Source organism: Diorhabda carinulata, chromosome 6, assembly GCF_026250575.1.
Source record: "Diorhabda carinulata isolate Delta chromosome 6, icDioCari1.1, whole genome shotgun sequence".
NCBI lineage: Eukaryota > Metazoa > Arthropoda > Insecta > Coleoptera > Chrysomelidae > Diorhabda > Diorhabda carinulata.
In genome coordinates, this window is record NC_079465.1 from 16,454,051 (window position 1) to 16,471,258 (window position 17,208).

General features: G+C 32.4%; 1 protein-coding gene across 7 annotated transcripts in view; it reads left to right on the plus strand.

Moving 5' to 3' along the window:
• Positions 1 to 17,208, plus strand: part of LOC130895974 (protein sidekick) — a 585,707-nt gene that overhangs the window by 477,836 nt on the left and 90,663 nt on the right. For all 7 annotated transcript variants that reach the window (XM_057803673.1, XM_057803674.1, XM_057803672.1 and 4 more), the window contains exons 3-5: positions 5,357 to 5,533; positions 7,996 to 8,212; positions 13,445 to 13,823. In XM_057803673.1, the coding sequence (XP_057659656.1) occupies positions 5,357 to 5,533; positions 7,996 to 8,212; positions 13,445 to 13,823 (773 nt within the window). The remainder of the gene's footprint in view (positions 1 to 5,356; positions 5,534 to 7,995; positions 8,213 to 13,444; positions 13,824 to 17,208) is intronic.

Here is a 17,208-nt window from a genome sequence, read left to right on the forward strand (position 1 = left end):
ACAATGATCGCCAGATTTCATAAAAAACAAAAAAAATGACACATCATAACCGAGGTCATCACTTATTGCTGCCGAGCAAAAAGCTTGTACTCTACCTAAAACTAATCTTGACATAAATTTTTGTCCAATACTTCTCTCAATGTCCTTGTCCCATGGTATACCATTTGCGAACTAACCTATGTCCCAATAGTCTTGGCACAAAATTGGGAGTTTAGAACTTTTTTATGTCAGTTGGATACACAGCTAAGCCTGACATAGGTCGTATTTTGCAAAGCCAAAATATTTCACGCCGAAGCATTTACCGTGCTGTAGCCTAATGTGAAGAAAGAATGCCATGTCTGAACCTTCCAAAAAGTGAGCAAAATACAGAGTTTGGGCTTGCATAAGAAAATTAGTGCATGCATATTATTCTTTAAAAGTACAAAGAGTACCGTATATATGGTAATAACCAAGAATTAAGGATGATACATTTTGCGCATGAGAGATTTATTGTTATGGGCATTTGCCAATTTGGAAGCGATGGTTTTCATACGGAAAATTTAGCAAAAATCAAAATTGGTTGTGTCAGAATGTCTAACTAAAGATCGAAAGAGGAATCGAATCTCTCATCTCCGTGGGGGAAATTGACGACATCTTCGACCAACTGCACCTTTAAGAATAACATAGAAACAATAATGACGTTGCGGTAGCGCGGCATGGGAAAAAATTCTATACGAGACGTATGAAAAAGTAGTTTTTTATTGTGAGAGATAATGTTAGTATAATGTACAAGGTGCTTGCAAAATTTATTATAAATTCATGAGGCTCTTCACTTTCAGCATTGAGCTTTAACGTTTGTGAGATAATTTTAGCATAATATACAGAGTGCTTCGAGTCTTTTTACGCTTCAACAATAATGCCGTCTGACATCGGTTTTTTGCCCCATTATACACCTTTTGCATCGATTTTTCGCGAAACCAAACAATAATGCCTTTTTGACATCGATTTTTCGACCTTATAACATAGATAGATATACTAATCATCCTTAAAATATATAAACAAAAAAAATTCTGATAGAACGATAATAATCCAACAACCAACTAAATTATAATTATACATCCGTTATAATCTTCACGTTTCTTTCTTTTGCATTGATAAAGAATTTCTAAATCGGTCAAAAAGCGTGAAAAAAATTACTGTAGCGATTTATTTTTTCACGCTTTTGAGTTAAAAAAAGTGCCGTAATGTGTAATTTTTTTACGCAATTATAAAATTGTTTTATGAAAATAGTGTGCTGTAAACAGTCGTAGAAAAAACAATGTTCCTAACTCTTGCGTAAAGTGTCTTTCCCGCACTTGACCGCTTGCCTGAACTCTGCTCCGCGTCGTTCGGGACAACTGCAGTACCGTACGGGAAAGTTTCACTATCCACACTTGTTAGAAATGAAAACTATTTATAAAAATAAGTAATAAACAAATATATCTTTGACTACTTCCAATTTTTTGCATGAAATACTTTATTTTATAGAAGAATCAAAATTTATTTGCTGATAAATCCAATCACAAATTGATCGATTTTTGTGAATTATGAATTATTATCACTTTTGAATTTTGCACTACATCTGGCATCCTCATATTACAAAGATTTAAAATCTGTTTCTAATTAAAATTTTTTTTTGCTATACAAATTGTAATTATTAGAAACAAACCTATAATGATGAATGAAGAGACTCATGGCAAACTACACTGAAGAAGCATCTGGATTAGCTTTAGATCGAATTCCAAGAAAAATTATAAGGTTCGGTCAACACAGAAGAAGGTGTAGAATAGTTTGCCTTGGGAGTAAACTACTCAGAGATGTGATACCTACAGCTTCGTCGTTGCCCCACTGCTATAATTAGCCTTGTTTCCCAATCACCTCACAGAATTATCCACGTCGGATGTTTACTACCTACTACGCAGACGATATAGTAATTGTTGCCAGGGTTTGTCTGAAAAAATGCATGCAACCCTAAATATTGCTCATAAAACACGATTTTAACAAAGAATTAACAGTGGTAGGTCTTAGGCCCGCCGCAAATTGAACCCAGCCCAGGCACAGCAACGCGAGGACCAAGACCCAGCTCAGGTCAACGTTTTTCAATAGTAACGCATATTGAACACAAACCACGCCCACGATTTGTACCCAAATCCCCATTAGTATACAAGATGACAGCGAGCCAGCAGCTTCTTCTCGATCTGGAGTCTGAATCTGAGGATGACAAAAGATTTATATGTTGCACCTACCAAAAAAAAAGAAGAAGTAAAACAAATAAATATATATGCGAAAAAAGTGAATTACGGGGAGTTCAAGTTATCTGGTGAAATTCCAGAAAATATGTACAAGGAGGCGTTTCGGTTAAACAGAGGACAGTTTAGTGAGGCTTATAAATTAATTGAAATGGATATTACTGGTCAAGAGGACAACGCAAATAAAATCACTTACCATCAGTAAAATTTAATTCTTTAGCTATGTTCTCCCACAAATCATCCTTCAGTTTTGCTCTCATATAATATTCATGAGTAGAATCATAGAGTACAGGAAAGGATATCACAATTTCAATTAATTTTTCCATTTTTAAGTCAAAAACTGTTTAGTAATGAATGGTTTATTTAAGTAGCTACCCACGACCCACGAAACTGTGTTGCAGATACAACTCGGTACCACGCGATCCAGGTTGCGTCGGAGCTGGCCGTGGGATGGGTTCAATATGCGCCACTCCATTTGAAACAACGTTCTACAAAATAATCAACGCGTGTGCTCTGCGTGGGCTGGGCTCAATTTGCGGCGGGCTTTAAAAATGTAATTGCCAAAGATATAAATATGCAGATATTCAATGTCGTATGTGTAGGTTAAATTTAACCTCAAAAAAAATAATTTCAAAAATCATTCTTTACGATTAACGAAATAATTGAAGCTCTATTTGAAGCAGACATGGAATCAAATTTGTTTCGACATAATCTTGAGTACAAATTTACTTTCAATAAAATGTATCTCGATCGCCCTATAAGTTAAGGCAACAGTAAATGTACAAATTAAGTAAAATGAGAAAATTCTATCCTAATTTCTATTAAAAAAGTGTTGGTATCTCCATTGTTCCATTTCCTTCATCTTATGATGAAATATGGTCCTTCCGTATAAGTCATCGATTGTTATATCTATCGTTAAAAAATCTTAACAATAGACCAACTTCTCATATTTCTATTATTTTAAATAATGATAAATTGGTTCAATATTTCATTTATTAAGAAGTACATTTGTCTTCAGAAAAAGTTGTTATGATCTTCTTTCATGATAAAAAATATATACTACATCAAAATTCCACATAAATAGAAAACAAAAAATATCAAACAAAACTTGAATAGACTTAAATAGCGGTGTACTACGGAATATCTTTTAATAATTATAAATGAGTTTAAATTTATAATTTCTTTCGAGAAATTATTAATTTCAATTTACTTATAATATAAAAATAATTCGTGGCTCTAATGCTACATATGTTTTCGGCGAAACATAAAAAATCTTTTGCGAAGGAAGGCAACGGCTATACGGCTCAATTGTTGTCGTTTAGCTCATGTGCATTTTTTCTTCTTCATATTGGATATGGTGGTGTGAAATATCCACATACTTGTACCATACCCTTGAAATTCTTGACTGATTTGCTTTTCAAAATGGCCCATGAATAGTTCCGCTGGATGATAGGTAGTTGTCCATTGCTGTTACTTCTTCTCGCTAATTATGCCGTATCTTTTCGTAAAAAAGTTTTCAAAACTTCAAGCACCGTTGTCAAACAACTTTTTGGAACATGCTCTCTGCTGTTGTGCTGTGCTGTTGTGAACTTCCAATTTTATAGATTCGTGAAAACACTAACTAGTCTGTCATCCAGTTTTTTCTCCCTCGGGCGTATTAAAAATAAGCAAAATAAATCCTGGTCCGTATATCTGCAAAGAACATGCGATCTTTATCTCACCTAAGGAAATTCTCGGATAATGTGAAACTATAGAGAAAAATACGCAAGTGTGGATAATCTTCTAACAGGACACAAACATCTAAAGATTTGTTTTCAGTTGTTGCAGTTTGTGGGGATTTATCGGAAATCGTAAATGAGAAATGAAATTTTTTGATATCTCGCTTCGTTTTCGAGATATCGATATTTAAAGTTATAATCAAACAGATGGCGTGCAATACTTCGTTTAAAATGAATATTTTATCACTTCAATTCAAATAGCTTTTTAACACAAAAAGAGTCATTTTTTATAACTTTCATCACTCTGTAATGAATATAACTTAACATACGATAAATACATGAATAATTTGATATTTTTCATGAAGAATTGTCGGTTGTTTTTCATTATTTATAAAATAAAAAAAATATTTAATGACAATTTGAAGATTTAATTAGTAATTTAATGTAAAAATCTTCTTTCTGAATGCTTTCAAGAGTTATTTATTTTCGTTTGTTTTATAATTGAAAAGTCAGACTATTGTAGTATTTCACAATTGTCCTGGAAATGTTCTCTAGCAATTATTTTTGCATCATTTATCCTATTTTTTTAGACAATTTTGCCTGTAAAAAATTTAAGTAAGTTAGGTTAGATTGATTATTACAAATATTGAATAAAAATAATTTTTTCCAACTTCAAGTATCGATATCTCGAGAACGAAGCGAGATATCGAAAAATTTTATTCTTCATTTTCGACTTATTTCGGGTCGATTTACAAAATGGCAAAGTCAAATCCAGGCGACACGGAAATCGTACTCGTGCCCGGTTTTTCTATGTCCTGAATTTGATAAATCTTTTACTGCTCCAGTTTCGTTAAACTTTTTTACTAATTTACTAATAGTAGATCTTGTTATGGGATTTCGGTTAGGATATAAATTATTGAAGATATTACAGGTTTCTTATTGACTACGCATATCACCATATTCTAATATCATTAAAATATCAATTCGTTCTTTTTCTGATAAGCGATCATTGTGACTTTTAATGGAAAATAATAATTTATTGAAACGTCAAATTTGTTATTGTAGCAGTCATAGCCACCTAAATGTATTATTTTAACTTCGGCGGAGTTAACGCAAAAGTAGCCTTAACTCCGAAATTATGGCGTTTAGGTATAGGGAGCATTTGATGAAAAATAATAAATATTTCTTAAGGATTTCGAAAAGCGAAAAATTACAGGGTCAACCATTCGAGATAAAAATTTCATTATTGTTATACTGAGGTATTCACTCTTATCTTCTTATCGAAATAGATGGTGAATTATTTTCACTATAATTAACTTTTAGAATGTCTTACATCAGTTATTTATGCCTCATGTAGTCTTCTTGTTACAGGTAATCCGGCACCGCAATTTAGATGGATGAAAGATGGTACTTTTATAACAGAACTATCGACTGATCCATTTTACAAGATATTTTCTGCGAAATTGGAAGATGGTGGTAGTTATAGGTGTATAGCAGCTAATAAAATTGGTTCAATTCTTAGCGAAGAAATTAAAATTGTGGTTGCGTGTAAGTAAAAATAAAATATGATTTAAATGTGAACCGGACAGTAATAAATTCAGCCAGATAGCAGTTAGATGATTTTTTTGTGGTAAATTCTGCCCTAGAAATTTGATATTCAATAGATTTCAGGGTGCTATTTTAAAATAAAAAAAATTGAATCAGATTTTATAAAAATCTTTCAATTGAGTAAGGAAAATGGTAGTATATCACTGTCAAATTGGTATATTTAAAATAAAATTTTTAAAAATGTACTAATTTATACAAATACAACAAAATTTGAGGAGTTTAGGAACAATGGAAGAAACGGTTACTAAAAACTAAACATTGCAAAGTACATATAAAATTATTTACACAGCATAAAATAAAGCGGGTACGCTACAACTTGTGATGATTTTTAATCTGTTGAGATAAGGATGCTCAAACTTGAGACGGGGATATGTCAGGTAGTCAGGTAGTCCGAATAGATAATGCAACACGTGGCGGATTACCTGGAATTTGGTACCGAATCCATTTTGTAAAGCTGGAAAATCCATAAACTAAAACCTAGAACTTCTAAATCCTTAAGGTTAGATTAGATTGGGTTACCTAACCTAAATTCACAATTTTATAAATAATACAGATCTTTTAAAAACTGCAACTCAAATAAATTTCAATTGTTCAAAAAACTCACCAAAATTTCAAATGGTTGGCACTTTTAAATACTATCCAGTTGCTTACCATACATGATGTTCACAATGAAAATTATATTCTGTTAATCTTTTTTCTTTTACCGAATAAACTTTCAACAACGTAAATAATTTGAATCCGGAGCTACCTAATCATCCTCACGAGTTGTCTAATCTTCATGACAACCACGATCACGAGTTGTCTAATCTTCATGGCAACCACGATCACTAGTTGACACTTTATAACAGAAGTTAAAACTTTATGGCGGGTGTTAAAATCACGAGTTTGCGCTCGTTCAACCAAACAACCAATTGTACGAGCTTAAACCTAACCTATCGTAACCTCTGAGACTTTTTGGCCGATTTTACCAGTTCATTTAAAACGACTTTTACCTGAAACCGTAAGTCAAGTAATTAATTTGATCAAATTCACATCACCTGTGCGAACCATCCAAAAATCAATCATTTGTCTAGTAAAAAAAAAGTTTTTTAGCTAAATTTTTGTAATGGGTATTCAATTTATACGTTTATATGATATATAACAACCACTTGGTATGTGGGAAATGAACTTTCAAAAGAAAAATATTGAAAATTTCCAACAATGACATTAATTTTCATTCAGCCATTTTATTCTAATATTAAAAAGTATTTTTCACTTTTTGGTTGGATTAGCTGAAAAGTCTTGTTTGATTTACTAAATTTAACCTCCCGAGTGTCAGCCTTGTTGACTGTTAGTTTCTCTCTCAAACCTGAGGACTTGAGAAAACTTTTATGCTTGTCTGAATTTATCCATTCCATTTATTAACAATCACAGGGGGGAATCCCTAATTTGATTCGAATTGTAGAATGACGTATATATAAGACAAGTTGGATATACTTTGAGGACTATTTGATGTTATCTATTTGATCTATTTATAATTGTTGAAAGATAAAATGGAGATAAAAAGTTTTAAAGTTATTCAATTATCAATTGCAGAAGACAATTATGCGAGGAACAATCAATATTTCATAAATACGCATTCATACCAAACTAAGAAATGAAAAATTATGTTCACTCCTCGTATAAAATTCGGTAAACATCTAACAAACCGTCAGTCCACGTGGACTTATCATCCAATGCCAATGAAAACATGAAATCGTAAACATAAATTCAGAAGCTATCGGAAAGAGTATATACACGAAATATTCCTGCCAGACAGTCTAGGATAAGCAGTGGGGTCGTTTGGTGAGATATATATATATAAGAATAAATAGAAATATGGCGTTCTTTAGATCAAGGGTGACAATGAAATTGCACAATGTAGTGAAATAGACAGGTATGAATTTAATAATAAAGATTTAGATATACAAATACAGCAAGTTGTTTTAAATATATTCGAATGTTTAAAAAAGGAAAATATTCAGTAATCTGATAATGCAATCATAATGAGAGTTGTAGCAAGTTAACAATGATTTTTTTCGGCGTATGTTCCATGTATGTATGTATGTATGTTCGTATCCAATTTATACTGATTCGATAGCCTTTTAATGAATACTTTCTTGCATACGTATTTTTAAAAGTATTTATAAAAATAATAAATTTATGAAATGAGGTATCTACGCCTATGGTAGATCAAACAAAATTATTGGCTGGGCTTCGGACTAGTTTTTATAATCTGCAATTGATATTGGAAGAACTATAAAACCATATCAATTTGATGGTTAATAATATCTAATGAAGAATACCTCATTATTTGCTCTCTTTACTATTGAAATTTATAAAAATTATAAAAAAAACTTCAGTATAATTTGTTTTGTTTCTAGATATGGGTGTTTTTAAAGACCAGAAGGAAAGATTTATAAGTGTTAAAGAAGGAGATGCCGCGATTCTAGACATACCGGAAATTGAATCGACTCCACAACCAGATGTAATATGGCAGACTGATGAGGAGAATACACCGTATGGACAAAAATATGCTTATTCTACCAATCAACAATTGGTAATATTATCTACAGAGCTATCGGATCAAAAAGCCTATAGGTAATATATTATTATTTACCACGCACACTGGGACAAAAAGGTCCTATACCCGGCAATAAATCGAAAAAGTAATTAGCAAAGAAAGCCTACTTTCCATAATTTTTGGAAAAAACAATATCCCCTTCATTATAACACAGGTAAATGTTATTATCATTAATACAAAGCGTTTACTACCAATCCCTGTACTAAAGTCAGTTTTCTACGGATAGTGTATATTTTCATAGCTTCTGTTTGAATTTCAACATGGAACCTTCGACTTCAGGTAAGTAACAACAGTTTAATGAAATTATATCCGCAGAAAAGTTTATGTATTTAGTTAATATTATTTAAAACAAAAAACAAAATAAATCAATATTATTTTGACATTTTTCAAAATATATGTAAGCTTTCAATTTGGTTCCAATATAGTCCAAGTTTTAAAATAATTTTTTTTATAATTGGTATTATTTTAGCTTTTCAAAATTGTTTAGTTTGTTTGAACGAATAATAATAATAATAATAATGATGATGTTTAAATTTTATCTTTATTTTATTTCAGGAAAGAAATCAAACACCTTGTTTATTTCAAGGAGAGAACTTTTTAATATTCTCAGAATTTTAAATAAAAATGAAATTGATGAACAATTTGATGAAATACTGAAGAAAACGAAATGTGAAAGTGAAGAGCTTTAAAAGCGCTTAAATAAAACTTTATCATTATTTCAAATTACAGTTTAAGCCGCGGTGGATGAAAACGTTCAGTATAGAAAAAAGGTTTCTCAAAAATAATGCGGAATGGCTTCATATATCAATTTAATTTATAATAAGAGAAGATGTAGAGACTCCTAAAAGGAAAAAAGGTCGACCAGAAATTCCATTTGAATCTAGTTTCAAGAGAACTAAACGACTTAAAACAAAACAGTTGAGAAAGTTTACATGAATAAATGTATTAAATTATGCCACTCAAATGAGTTTAAGAGCTACTGGACAAACGCAAGATTCAAAAGTGTTAGATGATATTATCAGCACATCTCCGAAACGTGCGAGTCGATACAGAAAAACAGTTGAGAAGTTGCTTGAGAAATAAATTATGTCAGGTGAAGGTTCTTTAGCGGTTTTAGTGGACGCGAACTTATCTCGACACCAGTATGACATAATCAGGATTCAGAAGTGCTCCAGAAAAATTTCCTTCTTACAAAGTATTTCAAGCTGCAAAAAAAATTGTTATCCAGAAAAAAAAACTATCACAGTGACCTCTACCTGTGCGGAAGTTACCTTGCAAGCTTCACTTGACCACATTTTGAAACGTCTATTAATGACACTGGAACCTGTGATTGAGTCACTTAAAGATGAAGAACTGGAAAAACTGTTTATTATTATAATAGAGTTGTTTATGTTTATAACATGCGTTGTCCCAATACACCTTGTTTGTGGTGAGAAAATCATGTGCCAAAATCCTAGTCGTGCGAAACTGTCGCCCAATAAAAATTGAATTTATTAAAGATTCAACTGAAGTTTCAGCTAGAGAAGAAAATAAAATAGACGACCACATAAAAGCAAATTAAGCAAAAGCAATTAAAGGCAAAGCTTTAACGGCATCTCATGATTTAATATTGTAATGATTGACGGCAAAATATGTAATGCTTTATTTGTGACCCAACATCCAAGTATTTCAATTGTATTGACGAAATGATTAACAGAGAAATAAAAACAAAATTTGGAATTCGAATAATCGGTGTTGCATAGATGGATACGAATGTTTGAATGCCTTTTACATCTGTCATGCAAATTACCAATTAAAAAGTGGCAAGCTCGAGGTACAGATAAAGAAATTGTTCAGGAAAACAAAGCCCGTACTCAGAGAGAATTTAGTGAACGAACTGGTTTAATCATAAACAAACCTAAGCCCGGATTAGATATTTCAAATGATTTTAAAAAATATCAGGAGCATTTTTCAAGAAAGTGTAGTCGTGAGAAAACAAACCAGGATATTTTTAATTCATTTTTACTGAGTTCCGATCCCTTGATAAACAGTAAAAAAAATTTTAAAAGAAAAGAATTGAGTGCCTTCCTAAATAAGCAAGGGATTTATTAAAACCGGGACTTCTGCAACACTTGGTTTTGACAACACTAATAACGCCAACGATGGTAGTGCAAGCGATGACAAGATAGCTCTTTTGATTCTGAAGATGATGAAATGTAATAGCTTCGTCTTTATTGTATGGATATGTAATCACGTAAATAAATAACTAGAAGAAAATATTAATATCTTACGATAATGTCTTTTTGAATTAAAATAAACTCAAAATATTAACTATGTGATTTGTTTGTACTAATAACACATATTATTAATAATAATCAACTTTGGCATACAGTTCCAATCACAAAATATACACAATAAGAAGATCAACTTAATAATCTAAATTTCAGCAACACAAATTTAATTCTGCCACTTATGAATCGTGGCGCTAGTGTAATAAAAATCTATCATTACTGTCAATTGTCAAGATAAATGATCGTTCGCTTAAATTTCCAAACGCTTTCCTGATATGTGTTCTAGATGGGAAGAATTATTTGAAATTCAATGTTCAACATCAAATTATCGCTTGTGTTGAAATCATTTTCTAGAAAGTGATTTTACAAATTTCATTAGAAAACATTTGAATTATAAAGCTATTCTATCTATTCCTACCTCTCATCTGCCTTCATTGTCTACTTCCAAGTTCATGATTGTACTCGTATAATAAACCAAGAATATTCATATACTGTGAATATAGGTATAAAAGATATGATCGTCGAAGAGCATCAAGTTGACAGTCTGAGTGCTCATTCCTCAACATCTGGCAACTTACCATTAGAGTTTTCAAGTAAATTTCCAGATTTTATTGTTACAGAGGGAATTAATAGTTTTGACAAACAAAAATCGGATTTTTTTACTTTAACTGGAACTAGTAGAACAATTTAACACCTAGGGAAATGGTAATGTATCAAGTTCAAAATATCAAAATTAAAAAACAGTTTGAAGAATAACAAATAGCAGTTAAAGATATTGAAGAAGATGTGTGAAATTGGAAGGTATAGGACCTTTTTACCTCAGAGTACGACGTTACAAAATATTTTATTCCAAATTTCCTTCCAAACAACTTCATATTCTTCGAAATTCTCTCATTTACAACTGATACATTTGTCCCACCTGTGCTTCCAATCCAAACATTGTTCACCTATGTAGAAATGACGTACAGCTTCTTTGTCGTTATGTTTTCGACCCCTTCAATATTGTGAAATTGGTGTCCATACCACATAACGTCCACGATGAAATTTGTCATTTGTCGCCATTTTCAAATCGTTCACTAGAACTTTTCTCATACCGTCATCTTTGCAAGCTTTTCATAATATGAAAACAGTTTCAACTGCATTTTTACTGAGTACAAAATAAAACTTCACAGCTTCCCGTTGATCCCTTTGATTTAAGATCATAAAAACTAAACAATAACATATAAGCGCTGGCAAAAAATAAATTTAGGCGAAACAAACTATGTCCATATTATAGATATTCATCAACTGGTAATGAGCGAGATGTCAAAAACACAACAAAAGAAGCGGTGATTGTAATGCTATTTCCATTATTATTGGGTCCCCGTAGTATATGTACATTCAGAAACGTAACTAATATAAACATGTGCGACATCGCATCAAGGAGGCCCCTTGTTTTCCGTTCCTATGGTCTACATAATAAATCTGTCCTACGAATCAAGCTTTTACACGGTATATAGAAATAATGTAAGATGTACGCAAAAAACTATTAGTCCTTTGCTTTCTGCCAATCTAATAGTGGCGGTCTTGAAAATAGTTACGACGGCCGTAGATTGATAAATCTTAAGTTTTGTCACAAATTAAATTTCTGAACGCAACCATAATATTTGACATTTGACAACCAACTATAAGCAGATTGATAAATCTTAAGTTTTGTCACCAATTAAATTTCTCAATGCAACCATAATATTTGACATTTGACAACCAACTATATGTAGATAGATAAATTTTGAGTTTTGTCACAAATTAAATTTCTGAACGCAACCAAAATATTTGACATTTGACAACCAACTAATATGTCGATCCATCCTCTATGTCGATCGATAACTCAGACAAATTGCATCCTTCTTTCTTTGTGATTGATGATTACCGCTACGTGCGCGAGAACTTTGGTGATCCTTAGTGATAGTGACATTTCAAGTTATTTGCTATTTTTTTGTTGAACTTATGTGATAGTGACACTTTGTTGCTAAGTACGCGAGAACTTTTCTCACTTTGATTAATTACAATTTACGATGCCGATGAGAAGATGATCTGACTTAGGTCGTCGCAGTCAATCAATTCGATTTTAAACTTTTACAATTTCCGGTACGTCTGGCTTTTACAATGACCATAAACAAATCGCAAGGTCAGTCGTTGTAATCAACTTGGAGTTCCCTATTTCGCGCATGGACAATTATACGTCGCGTGTGTGCATCACGTTTATCAGAAAGCTTTAAATTAATTAACAGAGTATGATAACTGTGTGTGTGTCTGTCAATATCAAATTCAAACCTTTAAATAGTCAGCAATATTTCAGAAAAACTCTGCTTTGTAATTAAGCAACATCATATGTAATAAATCGAAATTAATAATAAAACTTAATTCATACCGAGCATTATTTTTATTTCTTTTAATAGAAAAAGGATTCTTTTTGTTTGTTTTAAGCTCATTTTATTTATAAACAAAAGTTTAGGTTTAAATTTAAAGATTGAGGCAGTACGAAGTGATGTTACTATTCTCCATTAAATAAATAATATGCAAAAATTTTGGGAATCGGAAATACTGTTAGTCCTAATAGATGTTTTTCCATTTTCCAACCATAGTCTCAAGTTATATTTTTTATTATTTTCAGTTTTGCTATCTTATTTACCCAATCTCAGTATGAATATGTTCATCATTATATCAATATTAATTATTTTCATTTCAAAGTATCTTCAATTATTTTATTTCAAGTACTTCAATTACAACTTTTTGAAGTGGAAACACCTGCGGTTCGGCAACTATAATATGAATCCATGTCCATTGCAATAATAAACTAATCTTCAAATCATTGCTGGACGGTCAAAAGTAAATTTTCATGGCTCAATATTAGAATTACATCGTTTTCTTTGATTTCAGCAAATATCTTATTAACGCACTGAATATCTTTATCAAAATTAGTATTATTATTATTCGTAGGGCGCGTGCAATAAACTCCCAGGAAGGCAAAGAAGAAAACAGTGCATATATAAAATTGACAGTTGAAGAGACTCACGACAACAAAGAAATAGCTCCTGAAATTATCATTGGCCCCAAAGATATACGTATAATCAAAGGAACCTCTCAAACTTCTATCGATTGCATCGCGAACGCCAGACCTCTTTATGAATTAGAAACACTTTGGTTTAAAGATGGAATACCTATAGAGAGCACTGGAATTCAATATTCTTTTAATGACATCTGGAATCGAACATTGATATTAACTTCAGTTAATACAACTTACTCGGGGTCATACGAATGTCAGGTTAATTTAAAATCAGGAGGATTTCCTACGGTAGCAGCCTCTGCAAACGTCGAGGTACGTATAAATCAATTAAGATAAATAACTATTTTTTTAATATACCAGGTGTGACAAAAAAATATTTATTAAGAACATAGTGAAAAGTTAACAAATTACTGCCCTTGGCTAACAATGTCTTTACCCCAACGTTACTGGAAGTATATTTGGAAAGTTTCTCAAATGCTCTATTGTGGTCTTCTCAATGTCGTCATGATGTCAAAAGGTTCCCTGTTTAGCACATTTTTTTATTTTTGGAAGAGCCAGAAGTCACATGGTGCTAAATTACGTAAGTAAGGTGGATGTGGACAGAATAGAAAAGACGATCTTCATCTAATAAAAACGCGAAGTTGACATGGAGAAGGAAATGTTCCATTTTTGATTTTTTTTTCAAATTCATAAAATTCATGGTTGCTCCCTATAAGAAAAATTAATCGCACCATGCCTTTGCAATCAAAGAAAATAGTGATGTTTGATACAAGAACTTATTTAGAATGAATTGAGTCACTAATTCGAACAATATTGGCAAAGACGTGCTATAATATGAATATGGTTACAGAGTGCCTCTAAATTATGGAACGGCTTCATTATTTTGTCAACAATTCCTCTTAGATGAAGATCGATTTTGAATTTTAATTGCCGATTTTTCCATGGGGTGGGAAATGAGATGTTAGATCTGGCGACATTGAGGTTTTTTTCTTTTGGACATTCTCTACTAATTAATTTTCCATAATAATACCGATTTAAAAAATCATGAACATCACTTGCCTAAAGCGGTGGTGTAGAATCGGGATATCCTTAACATACCACAAACTTATATAATAAGTGAATTGTACGTAGTGTCATCCATAAGTTCTTAACCTAACAGGTTATAAATAAAAAAACTGTCATTATGTTCCCCCGCTTTTGAGAACGTCGGGCTAAAGTTTCTTGCAACTATAAAACTATGATGCAACTGCGTATACTGTTAAATGCTTGACCTCTCAAATCGGCCTCGTAAATAAATTAATCGTACGTGGTCAGATCAGGGCTATGTGGTGAGTATTCTATGTCTGTGAAGCCACATTCATGTACAGTAGACTTGGAAGCTTCGTGGACTGGAGCATTCTATAATATGTCGTGTTTTGATCCCTTAAAGACAAACAAAAAGATTTTATAATGTTGTAGCCATCACTTTTCTGTTGCTTTCCGTGATCATTGCTTTTTTCACACGGGCTCTCCTTTTCGATTCCTCTCAATGAAATCTCTTTTAGATGTGAACTGCAATATCCTTTGTTTTTAGACATCGGTCACTTATAATATATTCTTCTACTATAAGGGGGGTGTTCTAGTAATTCACACCCTAAATCACTAATCTTTTGCATGGCATCATGAGATTTGTGTGCGGGGCATTGTCCTGCAAAAACAAAACATCTTTGGATAGATTTTCGCATCTTTTCTCTTCAATTTTTTCCCGTCAGTAATGACGAATACTAATCTCCAGTTATTATTCTAGCCTTATCCAAAAAATCAATCACGATTACTCCGTGGCAATCCCAAAAAACTGAAGCAAGAACTTTTCCAGCAGATTTTTGGTCACGAAACTTCTTAGGTCTTGGAGAATCAGAGTGTCGCCATTCCATCGATTGTTGCTTTGTTTCTGGATCGTAGAAATGTACCCAAGTGTCATCCACAGTAACAATTCGGTTTAAGAAGTCTACATCGTTTTCAAAAAGAGCACAGATCGAACGCGATACTTCTACCCTTGCGCGCTTTTGGTCAACATTAAACATTTGGGGATCCATTTTGTAGCAATTTTTCTCATGTCCAAATTGACGTGAACTATAAGATGAACTCGTTCGTATGAAATATTCAGTGCTTCAGATATCCATTTTATTCTAATTCGCCGGTCTGATTAAATCATGTCATGAACTGCATCGATATTTTCGGGGACTGACACAGAAACTGGCCTTCCCGATCGGTAATCATCTTCAATGGAAAATTAACCTCTTTTGAAGCTTGCAGTTCAATTTTTCTCAGTCGCATATGAAGGACATTGATCACCAAGGGTATTAAGCATATCTTCGTAAATCTGCTTACCTCTTAACCCATTTAAATACTTGATGATGGCTCGATACTCCAATTTTTCGATTTTCACAATTTCGGTGGACATTTTTTTTCTTTCAATTTATTGCGTAACTCTGATTTACTTTTTTGACATAAAACTTTACACTAACACTTCTAATAAGTTATTGTTCGTTGCTATGGTAACGCAATATTTTGTTTATGAATGGAACTGGTCTAGGTTAACTAGATATCAATACATCCTCGTAGAATATTTCTTGGATTGAATTCTCCAAACTAATATTAATACAATATCTTTACCATGGGATAAATAACGAAACAGGGAGTACAAGACGACGTTGTCCATTGTATCTGCTCATATTGGAAAACGAGGAGGTTAAAATGATCAAGGAACACTTCAGGTGAAAGTAACCAAGTAACCAAAATTGTATGAAATATTTCTTTTAATCTTATTTAGTATGATCAACTTGTCATCAACATCGCAGACAGAAAATTGCCTATACCCAAACCTTCAGTTTGAAAACAACCGTGTCTGACTCAAGAATGAGCGTACAGATCAAAATAAAATTTAATCATTTGCTAATGCGATTTAAGACAGACGTTTGAACAGTTAAATAAGGTGGAAGTAAAATATGATTGACAAGGGTGAAAATACGAGTATGTTGATGATTATAATGAAAATAAAATTCACCGTCGGATAATTTATGAATAAAGGAAGGGAACTGTTGAAAATACTCATAATGATACAAGAAATAGGAAAATAACACAATAATCCCATGCTCAAAGTACTGTTTGCTACTGTTGTTGTACTGTTCGTGTATAAATATAAATATATTGATATATTGAAAAAGTCTTAGTCTAATATAGAACCAAACAAAATTTCAATGTCAAAATATTTTATTACTCAACATATTCTCCTCTTAATTGGATACATTTATTACAGCGAACCTGCAACGTCTCTAGACCTTTCAAAAAAAATGTTTCATCTTGCTCTGCAAACCAGACCTCCACAGCTTTTATTACCTCCTCGTTGGAAGAAAATTTACGACCTTTTAAACTTTTTTTCAGTTGAGGAAAGAGATGATAGTTGGACGGAGCTAAATCTGGTGAATAAAGGGGGTATTCTAGTAATTCAAACCCTAATCACGAATTTTTTGCATGGTAACATGAGATTTGGAGGCAGGGGCTTTGTCCTGCAAAAACAAAATACCTCTGGATAGCTTTCCGCGTCTTTTCTCTACTCCATGGCAATCCCAAAAAACTGAAGCAAAAACTTTTCCTGCAGATTTTTGGACACAAACCTTCTTAGGTCTTGGAGAACCAGAATGTCGCCATTCCATCG